Genomic DNA, 17,670 nt, shown 5'->3' with positions numbered 1-17,670 from the left:
AAGACTCAGATAAGAAAAAAATTTATTGTAAAAAATGAGAATAGATCATATGAGCTATTAGATCTTATTTGAACGATCAAGATTAAAAAAATGATAATACGAGCAATAACTAATTTTTAATTATAACCATCCATATATGGTTGTAAGAGACCCAATTCTCATAGTTTTTATATATGAGTCACTCCTCATAAATATATATATATATATATATATATTTTTTTGTTAAAAAAATAAAATAAAAAGTTGATTAATAAATTTTTTTTATCCGATTAATACAAAATTGATTATAATCCGTATCTCCTGATATTGCTTAATTTGATCTTAGGTGGCTTTAGCTTCTTGAGAATTATAATGCTACAATATTTATATTTAAGATAAGTGGTATATGACTCAATATGTTCATGCAAGTTGTACTCACATGGTGATGAGTCATGTCTTGATCCTATTATTCCGGAATGATGTCTCTTCATTTCATCTTTCTTTTAATTAAAAAAATCTGCTTAACCAACCAACTAGTTCATATCTCTTATGCATACTCAATTTATCAAAAACATACAATTTTTATCTTTTTATTATATTGCTAACGGATATGTTAGGTAATGCAATTAATGTTAACCATTATCCTGTATAATGCATTAAATTAAGTTTTGTTCATCGGGAAAGGCAGTCACACACTCCAAAAATTGATTAGTTCCTTATAAGAAATGAGAGGGGATAGACACCCTAGTACCCAAAAATGGACAACAAGATGTTGGTCTAGTAATGTAGGCCCCATGATTTGATTTCTGGGAACCACAAACCTTGAAAGAGATTAATTCCTTAACAAAAAAGTTTAGAATACCCTTGGTAGTATAAAAAGACATCTAATTAAAAAAAATTCTCATTCTGAAATTGTGATTGATTAAATTATTTTCCATTACAGGGTATGATAATAGATAGAATCCAAGATTCAATATCCACTGAAGATGCCAAGAGATTCATATATCTCGGTGATGGTGCTGGTGACTATTGCCCAAGTTTGAGGCTTAAAGATAGAGACTTTATGATGCCAAGGAAGAATTTTCCAGTGTGGGATTTGATATCTAAAGACCCTTTGCTTTTGAAAGCTGAAATCCATGGTTGGAGTGATGGTGAAGAACTTGAACAAGTTTTATTGCATTTGATAAACACAAATTTAATGGATAAAAATTCTCAGTTCAATTCATCTGATTGCAAGTTACAGATTCTATCTGTTTCTGCTTCTGAGGCTTTGCCTAAAGTTCTATCAGTTAGACCATAACTTGTTAGTTTAGTATTTTTGCAAATGTATCATAACTCAGTTTACTCAACCTTTCCTAAAGTTGCTGATCTTATCATTGGTCCATGGTTGCTAAAATTGGAACAAGGATATAATATCTCGAAATTTCTGTCTTTGTGTTCCAAGCTAATCAAATTCCATCAAAGTAATATAAAAAAATATTTTCTATTTTTATTAATTTTCTTTTTAGTTAGTTAACATTTTTTAATTGAACAAAATCTAGAACAGATGACCTCATGATTCTATTAAAAAATATCAGTTTGCATATGCCTTTTAAATTGGGATGAACATCTGCTAGCCCAAAATAGTGTACCACTCTATGTGACATTGCTTGTGATTGGTCAGAAAAATAATCAATTATTAAAATTTTGATTTAAATATATTTTTCACCCAATTACAAACAATGATACATAGAGTGACATACTTTGTGATATAGTAGATGTGCTTCCATTGTGATATCAGAGTTAATTTTGGGCTTTACAATGGGCTTGTGTAAGTGACAACATGAAATTTTATTGTTAATAAAAAAGGTTTTTTAATTTGATGTGTCCCTATATTACTGTAATTTGATGCCATACTATAATTTATGATTTTATTATATAATGTTCAAATAATTAAAAAAATGAATTTCTAACCTTTATCTTTGCAATGTTTATTTTGGGATTTTTGATCCTTGTGGAATTGTGGTTCACATAAAATATGTTATATTTTGATATTGGATTGTGTTTTCTTGGTGAAACCCAATGATGTTATGGATATCCATTAGGATTTAATATGTATATATTGACAGTGTAAATATTTTTTACGTAGTCAGTCAATCATTTATCAATGATGGATGATGTGTTAATAATGTAAAAAATTTTACACTGTCAATACACAGATTTTAAACTCTATGCATTATTATAATAGGACCATGGGAGATCAAAATTGTATATATTTTATCTTAGTCTATGGCTCTTAGATAATAGTTTTGCAGTGGTAAATATCATGTTTTTTAATTGTTATATTTAAACTATTATAGTGGACACACTCATTTAATATAAGAATGAAAACTAGTAGAATTGCTTATTATAAGCCTATTATCTGGTTTATAATAGGTTAGGGTAGATTAAACTTTTATCCAAAACATATTACCCTCACATTTTCTAAAAAATATATTTAGTTTGATAGGTCAAATTTTAAGTCATTTAAAAGGCTTATTAAGGCAACTTATTTCGTGATATTATATAATATTCATATTATATTATTTTACTATAGTAATATTAATATACATGTAATTTTAATTAAAAAATATAATCTAATTTTTAGGTTTATATGAATCTAATTAAAAGTAGAACTATTAGCATATCTAAATGTAGGCTAACATATTTCAAGACCTTGTAGTATAATAGATCTTTAAATAGGCTAGTAAGTCAGACAATATTTTTAAGCAGATCAAACCTAAACTTTGGATTTTTTTAAACCAAACTCAAACTCCTATGTGTTATATAGTTTCGACATGATTATGACAAAATCTTAACTTACACCCATACTTTACCCTTAAAGTTGTATTTTAAAATGCTTTTAAAATGAATTAAAACTCAATCATCGTAGCATTTTTTTTGTAGATTCTATTGATTGTGATTTTGTTTTAATAAAATATGTTTAATGCTTGGTCTAATATTTTATATGGAGATTAGATTATGGGTAACAACATGGTTAATGTTCTAAGAGATAGCATAAGAATAGGAGCTAGATTACGGGTATTATCATGAGAATAAAATGAAATATATGAAGGATATGATTCAATAAAAGAAGAAATACAAATTTATATGATTCAATAAGAAATGATAGAAACACAAATTAATGAGAAATCAAAATTTAATGAATAGAAAATTATAAAGATACAAGTATAGGAATAGTGGAAACTATAATAACTTTAAAAAATAAACAAATTTAACAAAATAAGCATAGTAGACTTGGATCTAAAATCTAAGACCTATACAAAAAACTTTCCTATTAATATTCTTGAGTGTTCTCTCTCACTATATTTTCTGTTAAAGTGTTTCATATTTTTCTTTCATATTCCCTAAGGATTGTAACTAAATTATGTTCTTTCCCAAGATTTAAATGACTAGTATTATCTTGATCTTATACGTGGTGATTTCCTAATTGTGTTTAATTGGTTAATAAGAACATATATTTGTTATAAACATGTCAATAAAGGTTGTGCTATAGTGAGCATGTCTAGGGAGAAGGTCTCTACAAAAACCTATATATAGGAAATGATTTAAGTGAGAATGATTCTCATATAAAAATTGTGAGAACAATAAATCTAGTTGTCCCTATTTATGTGCTATACATAATTGATTTTTAGTCTGAATAAAAGATGAATAAAGTATTAGAAATTCAACGACCAACATAAACTTTGTTGAATCTCTATTGTATTTCAGTAATAGATTCAAGAAAAAATCCTTGCATCAAATAATGATTGTAGTACATGTTAGAATGTAATTCAAAAGGTAGTTTTGTTAGTTGAGAGAGTTGCTATAAATAGATATGTATACCCAACTTAACAAATTGAATTTTCCAGAAATAGAAAGTGCCTCAATTGCATTCATTCACTCCATCTTATCATCCTCTTCATTCTACTTCTTTCCTTTCTTCTTTTATGATCCAACAAACTGGTATCAAGAGTCATTCAACAAAACCTTCATTCACGTTTTCTCTAACTCTCCGATTCACTCTTTCTTCACTCTAACACTCACATTTACTGCACAAAATCTCAGATGGGACAAACTGGCTTTCATGCAAATCTTTCCATCCTCGACGGGAAGAACTGGAACAGATGGCGAATACAAATGGCAACAATCATGGGATTTCAGGAAGTGAACGAGATTGTAGAAGATGGCTTCCCAACAATAACAGATTCATCAATAGAGGCACAAAGAAATATGTACAAGGAAAGCAAGAAGAAAGATTGCAAGGCCATGTTCTTGCTACATCAGTGTGTTGATGAAGCACACTTTGAAAAGATATCTGAGGCAAGAACATCAAAGGAAGCTTGGGACATTTTAGAGAAGAGCAATGAAGGTGCAGAACAATTGAAGAAGGTAAGATTGCAAACCATGAGGAGGCAATATGAGTTGATGCAAATGGAATCCAGTGAGAAAGTTGCACAATTCTTCAACCGAATAATTAGCCACACCAATGCTATGAAAGCCAGTGGTGAGAAGATGACATATCAGACCATAGTGGAGAAGATCTTGAGAATACTAAGCCATATTCGACCATATAGTTGTTGCAATTGAGGAGTCCAAGAACCTAGAGGAACTGAAAATTGTAGACCTCCAAGGCTCCTTAGAAGCTCATGAACAAAGACTTATTGAAAGATCTTTGGAGAAACCTGCTGAACAAGCATTGCAGGCATACACCTCAAGAAGAGGAGGATATGGTAGCAAGAGTGGACAAAGAGGCAGAGGTAGAGGTAAAGAACAAAGAAGAAGCAATCATAGATTCTCTCAAACCTCAGATCAAGAAAGGGCTGAGTCTGATCAAGCAGAAAGCAACAAAAAGGGGTGAATATCAGAGATGGAAAAGTAACAAGAAAAGGGTTGATAGGAGGAAGTTGAAGTGCTTCATCTGTAATAAAATTGGGCACTTTAGCAGTGAATGTCAAACAACTTCAAGTCATGGAGAAAGTCGAGGAAGGCATCACACTGAGGCATTCTTGGCCAAGAAGGAAAGCACTGAAAGTCTGGATGATGAACCAGTATTACTGATGATGACCACCAATGATGAATCAAAAAACAATGACAAGTGGTACATAGACTCAGGATGCTCAAACCACATGACTGGAAACAGAAATTGGTTGGTGAACTTTGATGAGAACAGGAAAAGCAATGTAAGATTTGTAGACAGTAGACTAATTCAGGCAGAAGGAACTGGTGATGTCCTAATTTGTAGAATTGATGGGAAGAATGTAATGATATCATATGTGCTCTATGTACCAAGCATGAAAAGTAACCTACTCAGTTTGGGACAATTGGTAGAAAAGGGATTCTCTGTCCAGATGCATCATGAAGTCTTAGAAATATTTGATGCATCAAGGAAGAGAGTATTGAAGGTACCTCTTGCACAGAACAGAACCTTCCAGGTTAGCCTAAGAACCATTGAGACTCAATGCCTAGCAGCTACATCATTAGCAGAAGAATCTTGGCTATGGCACATAAGGCTATGACATCTGAACTTCAGAGACCTGAATCTACTCAGATCAAAAGAAATGGTCAAAGGACTACCCCTAATTCAAGTCCCTAACAAAGTGTGTGACAGCTGCCAAGTAAGCAAATAATCCAGATCATCATTCAGTGCACACACACCGTCCACAGCAAATGACCTCCTACATGTCATATACTCTGATGTGTGTGGTCCCCTTGACACACCATCCCTAGGGGGAAGCAGGCACTTTGTAACTTTTGTTGATGAGTTAAGTAGAAAGCTTTGGCTATATTTGATAAAGTCTAAGAGTGATACATTCTCAATATTCAAAGAGTTTAAGGCACTAGTTGAGAAACAATCAGAGAAATCCATCAAGGTATTAAGGACTGATGGAGGAGGTTAGTATACTTCAAAGGAGTTTGAAGAATTCTGCAAAGAGCAAGGAATTGTGCATGAGGTGACTGCCCATATACACCACAACACAATGGAATAGCAGAGAGAAGAAACAAAACCATCTTAAACATGGTTAGAAGTATGCTAAGAGGTAAGGAACTCTCTCATGAATATTGGGGAGAAGCAGCTGCTACTGCAGCATACATACTGAATAGGTGCCCAACTAAGAAGCTTGATAACCAAGTCCCTGAGGAAGCATGGTCAGGTATCAAACAGTCTGTGAAACATCTCAGAATCTTTGGATCCTTGTGTTAGAGACATATGCCAAACCAGAGGAGAAGAAAGCTTGACAACAAGGCTGAGGCTATGATTCTATTGGGCTACAATTCAACAGGGTCATACAAACTATACAACCCTGACACAAAACATATAACATTCAGCAGGGATGTCGTCTTTGATGAGCCAAACTCATGGAAGGGACTGCAGGAGAACCACACACCTCTGGCTAAAGTACAAATAGATTGGGAAACTGATGAATCAATGGTGCATGAGAGCAGAGCACACACAACCACATCACCTCAGCAAGAAAGACACAGATCAACAAGGACAAGAAATCCACCAACCTGGCTATCAGACTATGTATTGAATCCTGATGATGATGTGAACCAAGAGGGTGACTTAGTACAACATATGGCATTGTTTGATGATACAGAATCAATAAGCTTTGAAGAAGCAGCATCTAGTAGCACTTGGAGAGCAGCCATGTTAGAAGAAATCAAGTCCATTGAAAAGAACAACACATGGGAACTAGTAGAACTGCCAGATGAAAAGAAGCCTATATCAGTGAAGTGGATCTTCAAGATCAAACTAAAACCTGATGGCTCCATAGCAAAATAAAAAGATAGGCTTATAACCAAAGGGTTTGTGCAGATGAAAGGGCTTGATTACTCTGAAGTGTTTGCACCAGTAGCTAGGTTAGAGACAGTGAGACTCATTGTTGCACTAGCTAGTTGGAGAAACTGGAATTTGTGGCAATTAGATGTGAAATCAGCTTTCCTCAATGGCCCTCTAGAGGAACTGGTGTATGTCACTCAACCACCTGGCTTTATCAACAAAGGAAATGAACACAAAGTACTCAGACTCAACAAGGCACTCTATGGTTTGAAGCAGGCACCTAGAGCATGGAACAAAAGGATTGACAAGTTCCTATCCAACTCTGGTTTTCTAAAGTGTGAAGTAGAATATGGGGTGTACACCAAAACTACAAACCAGAACAATGATATCCTACTCATTTGCCTATATGTTGATGATTTGCTCATAATAGGAAGTTATTCTAAAGGAATTGAAGAACTAAAAGGAAGCCTAAAAGGGGAATTCAAAATGACAGACCTAGGAAAACTAGCATATTTCCTTGGTATGGAATTTCAATACACAAACAAAGGCATATTCATGCACCAAAAGAAGTACCTCATGGAGATCCTCAATAAATTTAAAATGATCAACTGCAATCCATCAGAAACTCCAGCTGAAATGAACCAAAAGCTAGGAAAGTGTGAAGAGGAAGAGGCTGCAGATGCAACTACTTTCAGACAAATTGTAGGAAGTCTAAGATACATTTGCCACACCAGAGCAGAAATTTCATTATGTGTAGGAGTAACCAGCAGATTCATGAGCAATCCAAAACAATCTCACATGCTTGCAACCAAGAGAGTCTTAAGATATCGGAAAGGAACAATGAACTTTGGCATTGTGTTTCCTCATGAAGATGAAAGAATTAGACCACATCTCATGGCCTACTCTGACTCGGATTGGTGTGGAGACATATTGGACAGAAAGAGCACTATGGGATATGTTTTCATCATAGCAGGGGCTCCAATCTCTTTGTGCTCCAAGAAACAAAAGGTTGTTGCACTATCAACCTGTGAGGCATAGTACATAGCTGCATGTTCAGCAGCCTGCCAAGCTTCATGATTATCATCTATGTTGATGGAAATTGGCACGACAGAAAGCAATGAAGTTGAGCTAATGATAGTTTTGTTAGTTGAGAGACTTGCTATAAATAGATATGTATACCCAACTTAACAAGCTGAATTTTCCAGAAATAGAAAGTGCCTCAATTGCATTCATTCACTCCATCTTATCATCTTCTTCATTCTACTTATTTCCTTTCTTTTTTTATGATCCAACAGTACATACATGGAAGGAGATCGTGTTCCTACAATTCAACTAAAGAGACATCAAAATTGTACCCATGGCACAACTATTTGCTTCAAATAAACTGATCATGAATGCAAATACATAAGTACAATGTCACGCCATAGACATGTTGACATCAATATAACAACTCTTAGCTCATAAATCTTTGACGGATTTCTTAGCCGACCCCACTGAGATTAGAGCTTGGTTGTTGTTGTACTGTCTTACGAAAGCATCATGATTTGACCCAAATCTAAGCCATAATGAAGAAAACCTACTACTCCAAGTTGCTCTGCAGCTTTAGCCTTTCAAAGCCTGAGGTTAGTGTCATCACTACCCGAAATCACATAACTTCCATCACCACTGAACTTGACACAAAATACCCTGCATGACAGAAAAAGATAACCAGAACAAATCATAATGGTCGATGCAAGATGAACAAAGTAAGTGTACCTTTGCATTCTCACCTAAAACAGAGAAATTGTCATGAGATAAGTAAGAAGTAAGAACATATGACTGAAGATTAAAACAAAATGCAAGGGAATTAACTATTCTATCATAGGATCCAGTCACGAATTCCCCACCAGCTGGTGAGTAGTCAATATCTATGTTGTAAAATGAAATACCAAAAAATTGATGATAAATTCTACAAATATAGCAACAAAAAGGTAAATCATTAGAGAATATTCATCTCACACTCCACAAACATGATCTCTGTCAACGCATGGTTTATATCTTTATCAATTTCTTCATCATTTTGTATGATTGATCCAAGATACTACAATCTAGTAACTTGTAGTATAATATGATTCCAAATTTTTATCTCTAATAGGTTTGTCCACCACTTGCTAAACTTACACTTCATTTTACTTCAACTTATACAAAAATTAGACAATAAATGAAAAACCCCAAAAAAAGTTGATGTGACTCCAATAACTAATTGTTGATAATCGGAACATATGTACATTCATTAAATTAGCAACAACAACCAAATCTTAGTCTCAATAGATGAGGTCGGCTACATGGATTGAATGGCGCCATAAATGTTCTATTATAAATCATGTCCATTGACAAATCATTTATCTCAAAATCTTTCCTAATTGTTTTGCCTATGTTTTTTTTGTCTCTCTCTACTTCTAGAAATCGAATTAACCTTTATTTAATCTACTCTAAAGTATGATTCTACCATCTTTTATGTCATAGGAGCTACTCCAACTTTCTCCTTAATGATTTACTTCTAATCTTATCTTGTCTAGCGTATCCAATCAATGAACGCAACATTCTCATCTCTACTACCTATAAAAATATTTTTCATTTCAGAATGAGTATAAAATACCATATACTTGATTCAAATTAAAAAAGCAAATTTGATTACCTCTAAGCTAAATCCCAGAGACGAATATCTGTAAACAAATAAAGGACAGTTTTCAATATATAAACAACTTAACTCATCCACCTTAGCATGAACTATGAAGAGAACATGGACTAAGCATAATGTAACAAGGAGGGATATATAGAGAAGGCAAATAAATGAAATTGAAAAGATCACTAAGAGGAAAAATAATAGAATGATGGATTTATAGAACCATAGATAATGGTAAAATTGAATTGATATGTGAGGCACTTCCCACACAATGATTTACCATCATTTTAACCTGGAAATAATGTATGATTATTTGATGATTTTGTACAATGAGTTATCCAAAGAAAAGCATTCTGGTTTAAAAATTGTGCAAACAGTTAGATAATGATCTCCCTTTCTCTTTTTATTTGGAAGACATATAAAAATGGGACAGAACAAAACATGAGTTTTATTCTATGTTCGGTATATTTTATAAATAGTGTAATAGTTATGCATTGTCGATTTAAATATTTATACATAATCAGTGTATCATCCATCATTCGTTTAGTCAATGATAATTAAACATGAATGATGGATAATGCAATGAACTAAAACCACAGGAAACAAAAATAAACATTTGTTCCATCCACAAACAGCAAACCCTACCTTGAACACAAAGCAATATTAACTAAATAAGAAAAAAAAAAGTACCTCCATCCATTGAACCAGAAAAAATCTCTTTCAACTGAATAGGATTCTTCGCCATACATGAAACAACATCTATATGCCCATCCATTGCTCCAATAAAAGGTCTTGCAAACATCTAAATTCTCCAACATCATCAACAACAAAAACAGTTTTACATGCAATAAAAAGTGTAACACCTCACTATTGACACGTGATTCTCTGAGCCCGTGAATTATTGAGCACACCACCTAAGTACCCATGCATTATTTTATTCCACTATACAGAATCTCTCATTACTCGAACCATGACATCATGGATTTGTTGTGCAATGACTCATATCTCTAGATAACAACAATATAGTGATAGCCGTTCAACGTTCCCGGAGACGTAGGCACAATTGGCCGAATCTCGTTACAAAATCTTTTGTGTTATTCTCTTGTCTCTATACTCTTTACTATTTGATTGTTCGCTTGTTCCCAACAATTGGTATCAAATGACTCTTAATCCAGGTGTCAAATTCGAGGTGGGGAAGTTCGATAGAACTGATAATTTCGGATTGTGGCAAAGGAGGGTTAAGGATGTGTTGGCTCAATAAGGTCTATCAAAGGCATTGCATGAGAATAAACCAGAGGGTATGGATCAACTGGATTGGGAAGAGTTGAAGGAGAAGGCTGGAACCATACGACTCTCTCTATCAGATGAGGTGATGTATCATGTTATGGATCTGACATCACCAACAGAGGTGTGGGAGACATTAGAGAAGCGGTTCATGTCCAAGTCTCTAACAAATAAGTTGTATTTGAAACAGAGACTCTATGACCTGAAGATGTAGGAAGGTGCTGATTTGAAACAACATCTCAACAATTTTAATCAAGTGATCAATGACTTGCATAAACTTGATGTGAAGGTTGATGATGAGGACAAAGCAATAATATTACTGTGTTCTTTGCCAAATTCCTATGAACACTTGGTCGACGAACGAGAAAGACTCAATCAAACTGGATGAGATCACATCTGCACTTTTGTCCCACACTCAAAGAAGACGGAATGTAGGTGAAGGGTCTCAATGTGATGGTCTATATGTGAAAGGGAGCCAAGCGCATGGGAGGAGACAAGGCAGAGGAGGTCCTACCAAAGGAAAAATACCAAATTACAGGGGCAGAACACTAGTAGAGTGCTATAAGTGCAAACAGACTGGGCATTACAAAAAGGATTGTCCTAATGAATAGAGTCCTAGCAAGCCGGTAGGGAAAGATGAAGTATCTACATCTGCAAGTATTGCACAGAAAGATGACTCTGGTTACAATAGTGAAGTTGATCTACTATCTGTATCATCAAATCATAATACAGATGAGTGGATACTTGACACTGGTTGTTCCCACCACATGACGCCAAACAGAGAATGGTTCACCACATACAGAGCAGGCAATTTTGGTTTCGTGTATCTTGGAAATAATAAAGCATGTGAAATTATTGGTATGGGAGAACTCAGAATTGTGATGGATGATGGTGTAGTGAAGACGTTATGTGAGGTTCGGCACATACCTGATTTGAAGAAGAATTTGGTTTCTTTGGGGACATTGCAGGCTAAAGGATTTAGCTATAGAGCTAATGTGGACAGTGATATTCTTCGAGTATGCAAAGGTGCTCTGACTGTGATGAAGGGTAAAAAGACTGCAGGGAACACTTACAATTTTTTAGGGAGAACAATTGTAAGTGGAGTTGTTGGACTGGCTGAAGAGATCTCAGTAGATTCAGACCATGATGCTAAGCACATGCGTTTGGGACACATGAGTGTGCGTGGTATGACAGAACTATGCAAAAGAGGACTGTTGAGGGGAGTTAGCAAATGCAAGCTAGATTTGTGCAAGTATTGTGTGCTTAGAAAACATACACGAGTTAGTTTCAAGGCTAGCCAACACAGGACTCGAGGCATTCTAGATTATGTCCACACTGATGTATGGGGATCCATTCAGGAACCATCCCTAGGAGGTTCTAGGTATTTTCTTACCTTCATTGATGACTTTTCTCGCAAGGTCTAGGTATATTTTCTGAAGTATAAGTTAAAAGTCTTTGCCAAGTTCAAGGTTTGGAAGACAGAGGTAGAGAATCAGACTGGTAAATCAAATACACGAGGTCAGATAATGGTACGGGGTACAAAAACTCACAGTTTCAGAAATTCTGTGAGATCATGGCATTCAGAGAAACTTTTCAGTGAAGAAGACTCCTCATCAGAATGATGTTGCAGAGAGGATGAATAGAACTCTTATAGAGAGGGTTAGATGTATGAGACTAAATGTTGGACTTTCCAAAGGATTTTGGGCAGAGGCACTTAGTATGGCACATTATGTCATCAATACATCACCACGGGCTTCATTGGATGGTAAAGTTGCAGAAGAAGTTTGGTCAGGTAACCCAGTCAATTATAATATGTTACACATGTTTGGTTGTCATGCTTATGTACATGTACCCAGTGATAAACGATCTAAACTTGATCCTAAGTCAAAGAGGTGTATCTTCATTGGATATACCAAAGGTTTGAAGGGGTTCAAGTTCTAGGATCCAATTTCCAGAAAGGTGTTGTTGAGCAGAGATGCAGTGTTTGATGAAGATTTCATGATGAAATAGTCACTTTTGACAGAGCTGCCCATGCCAAATGGAGAGACTTTGGGATCAAATATGATTCCAGTAAACAATGAAATGGTTCAGGTGAATAAAGGCAAGGAACCATGCACTAGTTCAAGTCAAGAACATGATGATTCTCAGGCAGAGAGTTCAGGTGTGCAGGAGTATATACTTGCTAGACACAAGGAAAAACGTCCTATCAAAGCTCTAGAGAACTGATATGGAGTATCTAGTTGTTCTCCGTATCAGTTTAGGAGATCCATGTAGCTTTAAAGAGGCTATAAACACCCAGGAGAAAGAACAATGGATGGGTGTCATGATGGAGGAGATGAAGTCTTTACAGAAGAACCAAACTTAGGAGCTTGTTCTATTGCCCCCAGACAAGCGTGCAGTTGGGTGCAAGTGGGTGTATAAGAGGAAGCCATAAGTATCATAAAAAGAAGGGGAAAAGTTTAAGGTTCGTCTTGTACCAAAAGGATATTCACAACAGAAGGGGATCGACTACAATGAGATTTTCTCCTCAGTGGTGAGACATACTTCTATCAGGGCAGTGCTTGCCTTGGTAGCCAGCTGGGATATGCACTTAGAACAAATGGATGTGAAACTGCCTTTCTCCATGGTGAATTAGAGGAGAAAATTTACATAACAGAACTAGTTGATAATATGTTGATTGTTGCTAATCATTTGAGTGATATCAATGAGCTAAAAGTCATGTTAGGTAAGGATTTTGACATGAAAGATTTAGGGGCTGCTAGAAAGATTCATGTCATGGAGATTCACAGGGATAATGCTGTGTTGAAAAGATCTTAGAGAGATTTGATATGAGCAATGCTAAAGTAGTGAGCACTCCATTGGCAAATCAATTCAAGCTTTTCCTAGATTAGTGTCCAAAGACAGATGAAGAGAAGAAATACATGTCAAAAGTTTCATATGCCTGTGCAGTGGGTTGCTTGATGTTTGTTATGGTTTGTACTAGACCGGACTTGGCACAAGCAGTTAGTCAAGTATGCAAGTACATGTCGAAACCAGGGAAGTAACATTGGGAAGCAGTCAAATGGATTTTCAGATATTTGAAGGGGACTACAGGTCTCGGTATCATGTTTGGCAGCCAACAGAGTAAGCCTTCAGATATTGGTTATGTTGATTCGGACTATGCATGAGACTGGATGATAGAAGGTCCAAACAGGGTTTGTCTTCACCCTTACAAGTTGACCAATTATGTGGAGATCATCAGTTCAGTCTGTTGTTGCTATGTCCATAATTGTAGCAGAGTACATGGCAGTTAGTGAAGCTTCTAAGGAAGCCCTGTGACTTATGGGGCTAGTAAATGAGTTAGGCATTGAGCAAGGTGGAGTTCCGCTGCATTGTGACAGCCAGAGTGCTTTCTTCTTGGCAAAGAACCAGGTGTATCATGCTAGGACCAAACATACTGATGTGAGATTTCACAAGATTAGATAGTTGGTAGCTTGTGAACAGATACTATTGCAGAAGGTTCACACTTCAGAAAAAATAGTTGATATGTTAGCCAAACTGGTTACCCTGGACAAGTTCAAGCATTGTCTGAGCTTAGTGAACATTCACTGATGTTGGACTATGGAGCGCCCCCAACCCAATGGCGAAAGATTAAGATTGATGATATTCACCAAGGTGAAGATTGTTGTGCAATGACTCATATCTCTAGATAACAGCAATACAAGTTATGGGCTTGGGCTGATGTAAAAGAGTTGGGGTAGAGTTATATATATTGATGTTATGTAAACGTAATGTAACAAGGAGAAGAATAGTAAAACACTAATCATTATTCTCTAATAATATATAGTGGTAGCCGCTCAACGCTCTCGGGGACGTAGACACAATTGGACGAACATCTTTACCAAATCTCTTGTGTTATTCTTTTATCTCTGTACTCTTTACTATTTGATTGTTTGCTTTTTCCCAACAAGATCTACGTTCATGAGCCACTATCGTCTACCACCAAGGATATGTTCTTGAGTTGCCTTTTGGAGGGTGATGGAAAGACTTTGGACTCACGGAATACAGACAGTTGTGGGTTGACTCTAAAATCTTTCTTTCTTTCTTTTTTCTCTTAATTCCCCTCCAAAATTTAACTTGAACACAAAACTTGAGTCTCCGAATTTAGGAATATAAATCAGTTCAAGTCACGAGAAACTACCTTTAACGTAAAAAATATCATCGGGGTATTTAAGTTTAACAGGTGACGTTAGTGAATTCATGAGCCGAAAGAGAATCATGTCAAAGTACATAGACTAAGAAAATGAATAAAAATAGAACCTTATCCAACTTGACTGTGTTAAGAGGGCACACATATTCCACATCCTTTTCTTGAGTACGAAGGTTTAGGTCATAATTACGAAAGACCCTCTATTTTGTTGAAATTGAAATAGTTAGATAGTTGAAAATGAAAGAAGAAGGGTAAAGTGAGTGGGGATTGAAGAAAGACCTGAAGATCTTGGCTTCGTTTTCGAGTGAATTCATTAGAGGAATGTGAAATAACTTTCACCTTCATCAAACATATATGATATGGAAAACGGAGGTGGAATACGCGTCGGAGGAGGAGGCGGAGGACGACGAGGTAGTATGTAGTAGTAATATGATAGAAACAACACTAGGGTTTTTCTAGGTTGTGGTTTTTTGAATTCTTGAGTGAATATAGTAAGAATAGTTTAATATTTATCCACTTTTATTATATCGTTCATCTTTCTATTTCGAGAAGTACTTGTTGGGAGGATCACGAATCCCGAAATTCAAAAGGTATATCATTAGTTTGTTTATTTCAATTATTTTTTTAAGAGACAGTAATAATAATATGTTAGTATATACATTTTTCTCATGAGAAAAAATATATCAATAAATAATATATGAGTTTTATATCTATCAAAGCATTTATATTTAATTATCATTTATTTTTTACAAGCAAATAATTCAAATAAATGATGAATGATATAATAATTTTATGTAAATGTGTATTATTATTGCCAATCACAATATGATTAGGAATGATAATGAGGTGAGCGAGTATGATAATGTTTTTAATGATGCATTTAGTTTTCAGAAGTTGTTAATATCATAATGTTCAGACAAGTCACTCAATGTCATAATACCCTTGCTAGATGAGGATAGAGGAAACCCTTTCTTAACAATCACTGTATGACATGGTTCTCAAAGTCGTTCTTCAATAACAATATTGAAAACATTTCTTTTTGAGAAATGAGAAATGTGTATATTGTGATGCATGTGAGAGATGAAAAAGAATAATCGTGTCTAAGACTAGGTTTGAATTTAAAAATTAGATATCATTAATATCTAAGGTTGGGTAAAAGACAAAGTAATGACATCTCATTTATCATGTTTGTATATATGTATGTTTAAATTTGTACATATTAATGATATCTCTTTGGCAAAAAATATCATTAATTTTCTAGTTTTTTCATCATATATACATTATTAACAAAATATCTACATGTATATCATTTCATATTTCATATTATATATAACTAATGATAAGTAATATTAAGAAGACTTTATATAAAATGAATATTTGTTATATTTAATCAAGTCTAGGTCGAGTTCGAGTTCAAATACTGACCAATAGATTTTTGGGGTTATATTAACTTTGGGTCTATGATCGAGTTCATGCTCATAAAATAATCAGATCAATATTTAAAACTAGATAAGACTTAAACCTTATCTCGCCTAACCCGACTCATGGTCATCCCTATTATATAAGCACACATAATCTTGCCTCTACTTGTAGGAAATTTGGGGGTCCAATTCTCTGCAGAACACCAACGTTGTGCTCCTAGGTTGTTGGTTAGGCTTGTTCTGGATACAGCCCAGTCCAAAGCTGACCTAGGTTGACCGAAGAATGAGGCTCCTGAAGCCATGTGCCTTTGGGCCAAATTCAAGAGTTGGGTCATCTGACAGATAGTAGGAACATTTATTTAGTCCACCGTGAGTTTGCAAGACCTAGTAAACAAACTTGATTGTGTAAGATAATATAGTCACCATTCCAAAGACCAAAGATTGTTATGTCCTTACATTATACGTATAATAAAAAGAGAATAAAATATCTCATCATAAAGAAGATAAGTTATATCCTACAGCTATCAAAATTATAATATTTGTCCTACTTTTAGTTGTTAGTAGGGCTGAAAACGTGTCGAATCAGAACTCAGCTAAATTCATATTGATAAGGATTTGCTTGACTCAAAACTTGACTCGAATTTGATACGAGTTATTTTTTAACTCGAATTTGACTCGGTTAAAATTCACGAACTGTTAAACTCAACTCAAATTGGTTCATTTGGATAACTCAAATAATTAATCCATTTAAAAAAATAATGCATAAAGTTATATATATAATAATAATAATAAACATAAAAAAATAATGTATGGGTCGTGATATAACAACAATAACAATAAAAATATATTTTAGATATATCGAGTCCGCTCATAAACCTAACGAATCAAGCTATATCAAATTGAAGTTCGAATCCTTTATTTAACAAACTCATTTTCGACTTATTTGGTTAACGAACCAAGTTTATTGAGCTAAATAATGAGTCGAATTTCATATGAATATCGAATTGGTTCGATTCATTACCAACCCTAGTTTTTAGAAATATTTTTTGTAAAAATAATTAAATAGGACATAGTCATAATTTTAGTGGCTGGAAGATATAATTTATCTTCTTGTATGATGAGACATATTTTATTTTCTTAAGAAAAGAGTGTGTAAAAGTAGAGAAACTAAGGATATGATAAAAGCACCACCGGCCTCACCATAAGGCCACACAAGCATAGCTTTCAGCCCATAAATATGGTAGAGCTAAAATTTATTATTAATAACTAAATTTAAAAAAAAAAGACTTAATCGAGAATGATGTTTATAATGTGACAATCGTAGGATTGT

At 34.6% G+C, this 17,670-nt stretch overlaps 2 protein-coding genes across 2 annotated transcripts in view; one reads left to right on the top strand and one right to left on the bottom strand.

Moving 5' to 3' along the window:
• Window positions 1-1,363, top strand: part of LOC109356029 (inorganic pyrophosphatase 2-like) — a 2,730-nt gene extending 1,367 nt beyond the window's left edge. Inside the window, exon 4 of the mRNA XM_019599353.1 lies at window positions 923-1,363. Within this exon, the coding sequence (XP_019454898.1) occupies window positions 923-1,279 (357 nt within the window). The 3' untranslated portion in view covers window positions 1,280-1,363. The remainder of the gene's footprint in view (window positions 1-922) is intronic.
• LOC109356487 (DDB1- and CUL4-associated factor 13-like) lies at window positions 9,455-15,324 on the bottom strand. Its single transcript, XM_019599802.1, has 4 exons — window positions 15,199-15,324; window positions 15,030-15,119; window positions 10,137-10,248; window positions 9,455-9,486 (listed from the first exon to the last, which is right to left on the bottom strand). The coding sequence occupies exons 1-4, from the start codon at window positions 15,262-15,264 to the stop codon at window positions 9,461-9,463; spliced, it is 294 nt and encodes a 97-aa protein (XP_019455347.1). The 5' UTR covers window positions 15,265-15,324; the 3' UTR covers window positions 9,455-9,460.

The sequence above is a fragment of the Lupinus angustifolius genome, chromosome LG09, assembly GCF_001865875.1.
Source record: "Lupinus angustifolius cultivar Tanjil chromosome LG09, LupAngTanjil_v1.0, whole genome shotgun sequence".
Taxonomy (NCBI): Eukaryota; Viridiplantae; Streptophyta; class Magnoliopsida; order Fabales; family Fabaceae; genus Lupinus; species Lupinus angustifolius.
The sequence above is the reverse complement of the archived record's forward strand: the minus strand, read 5'-3'. Positions and strand labels throughout refer to the sequence as shown.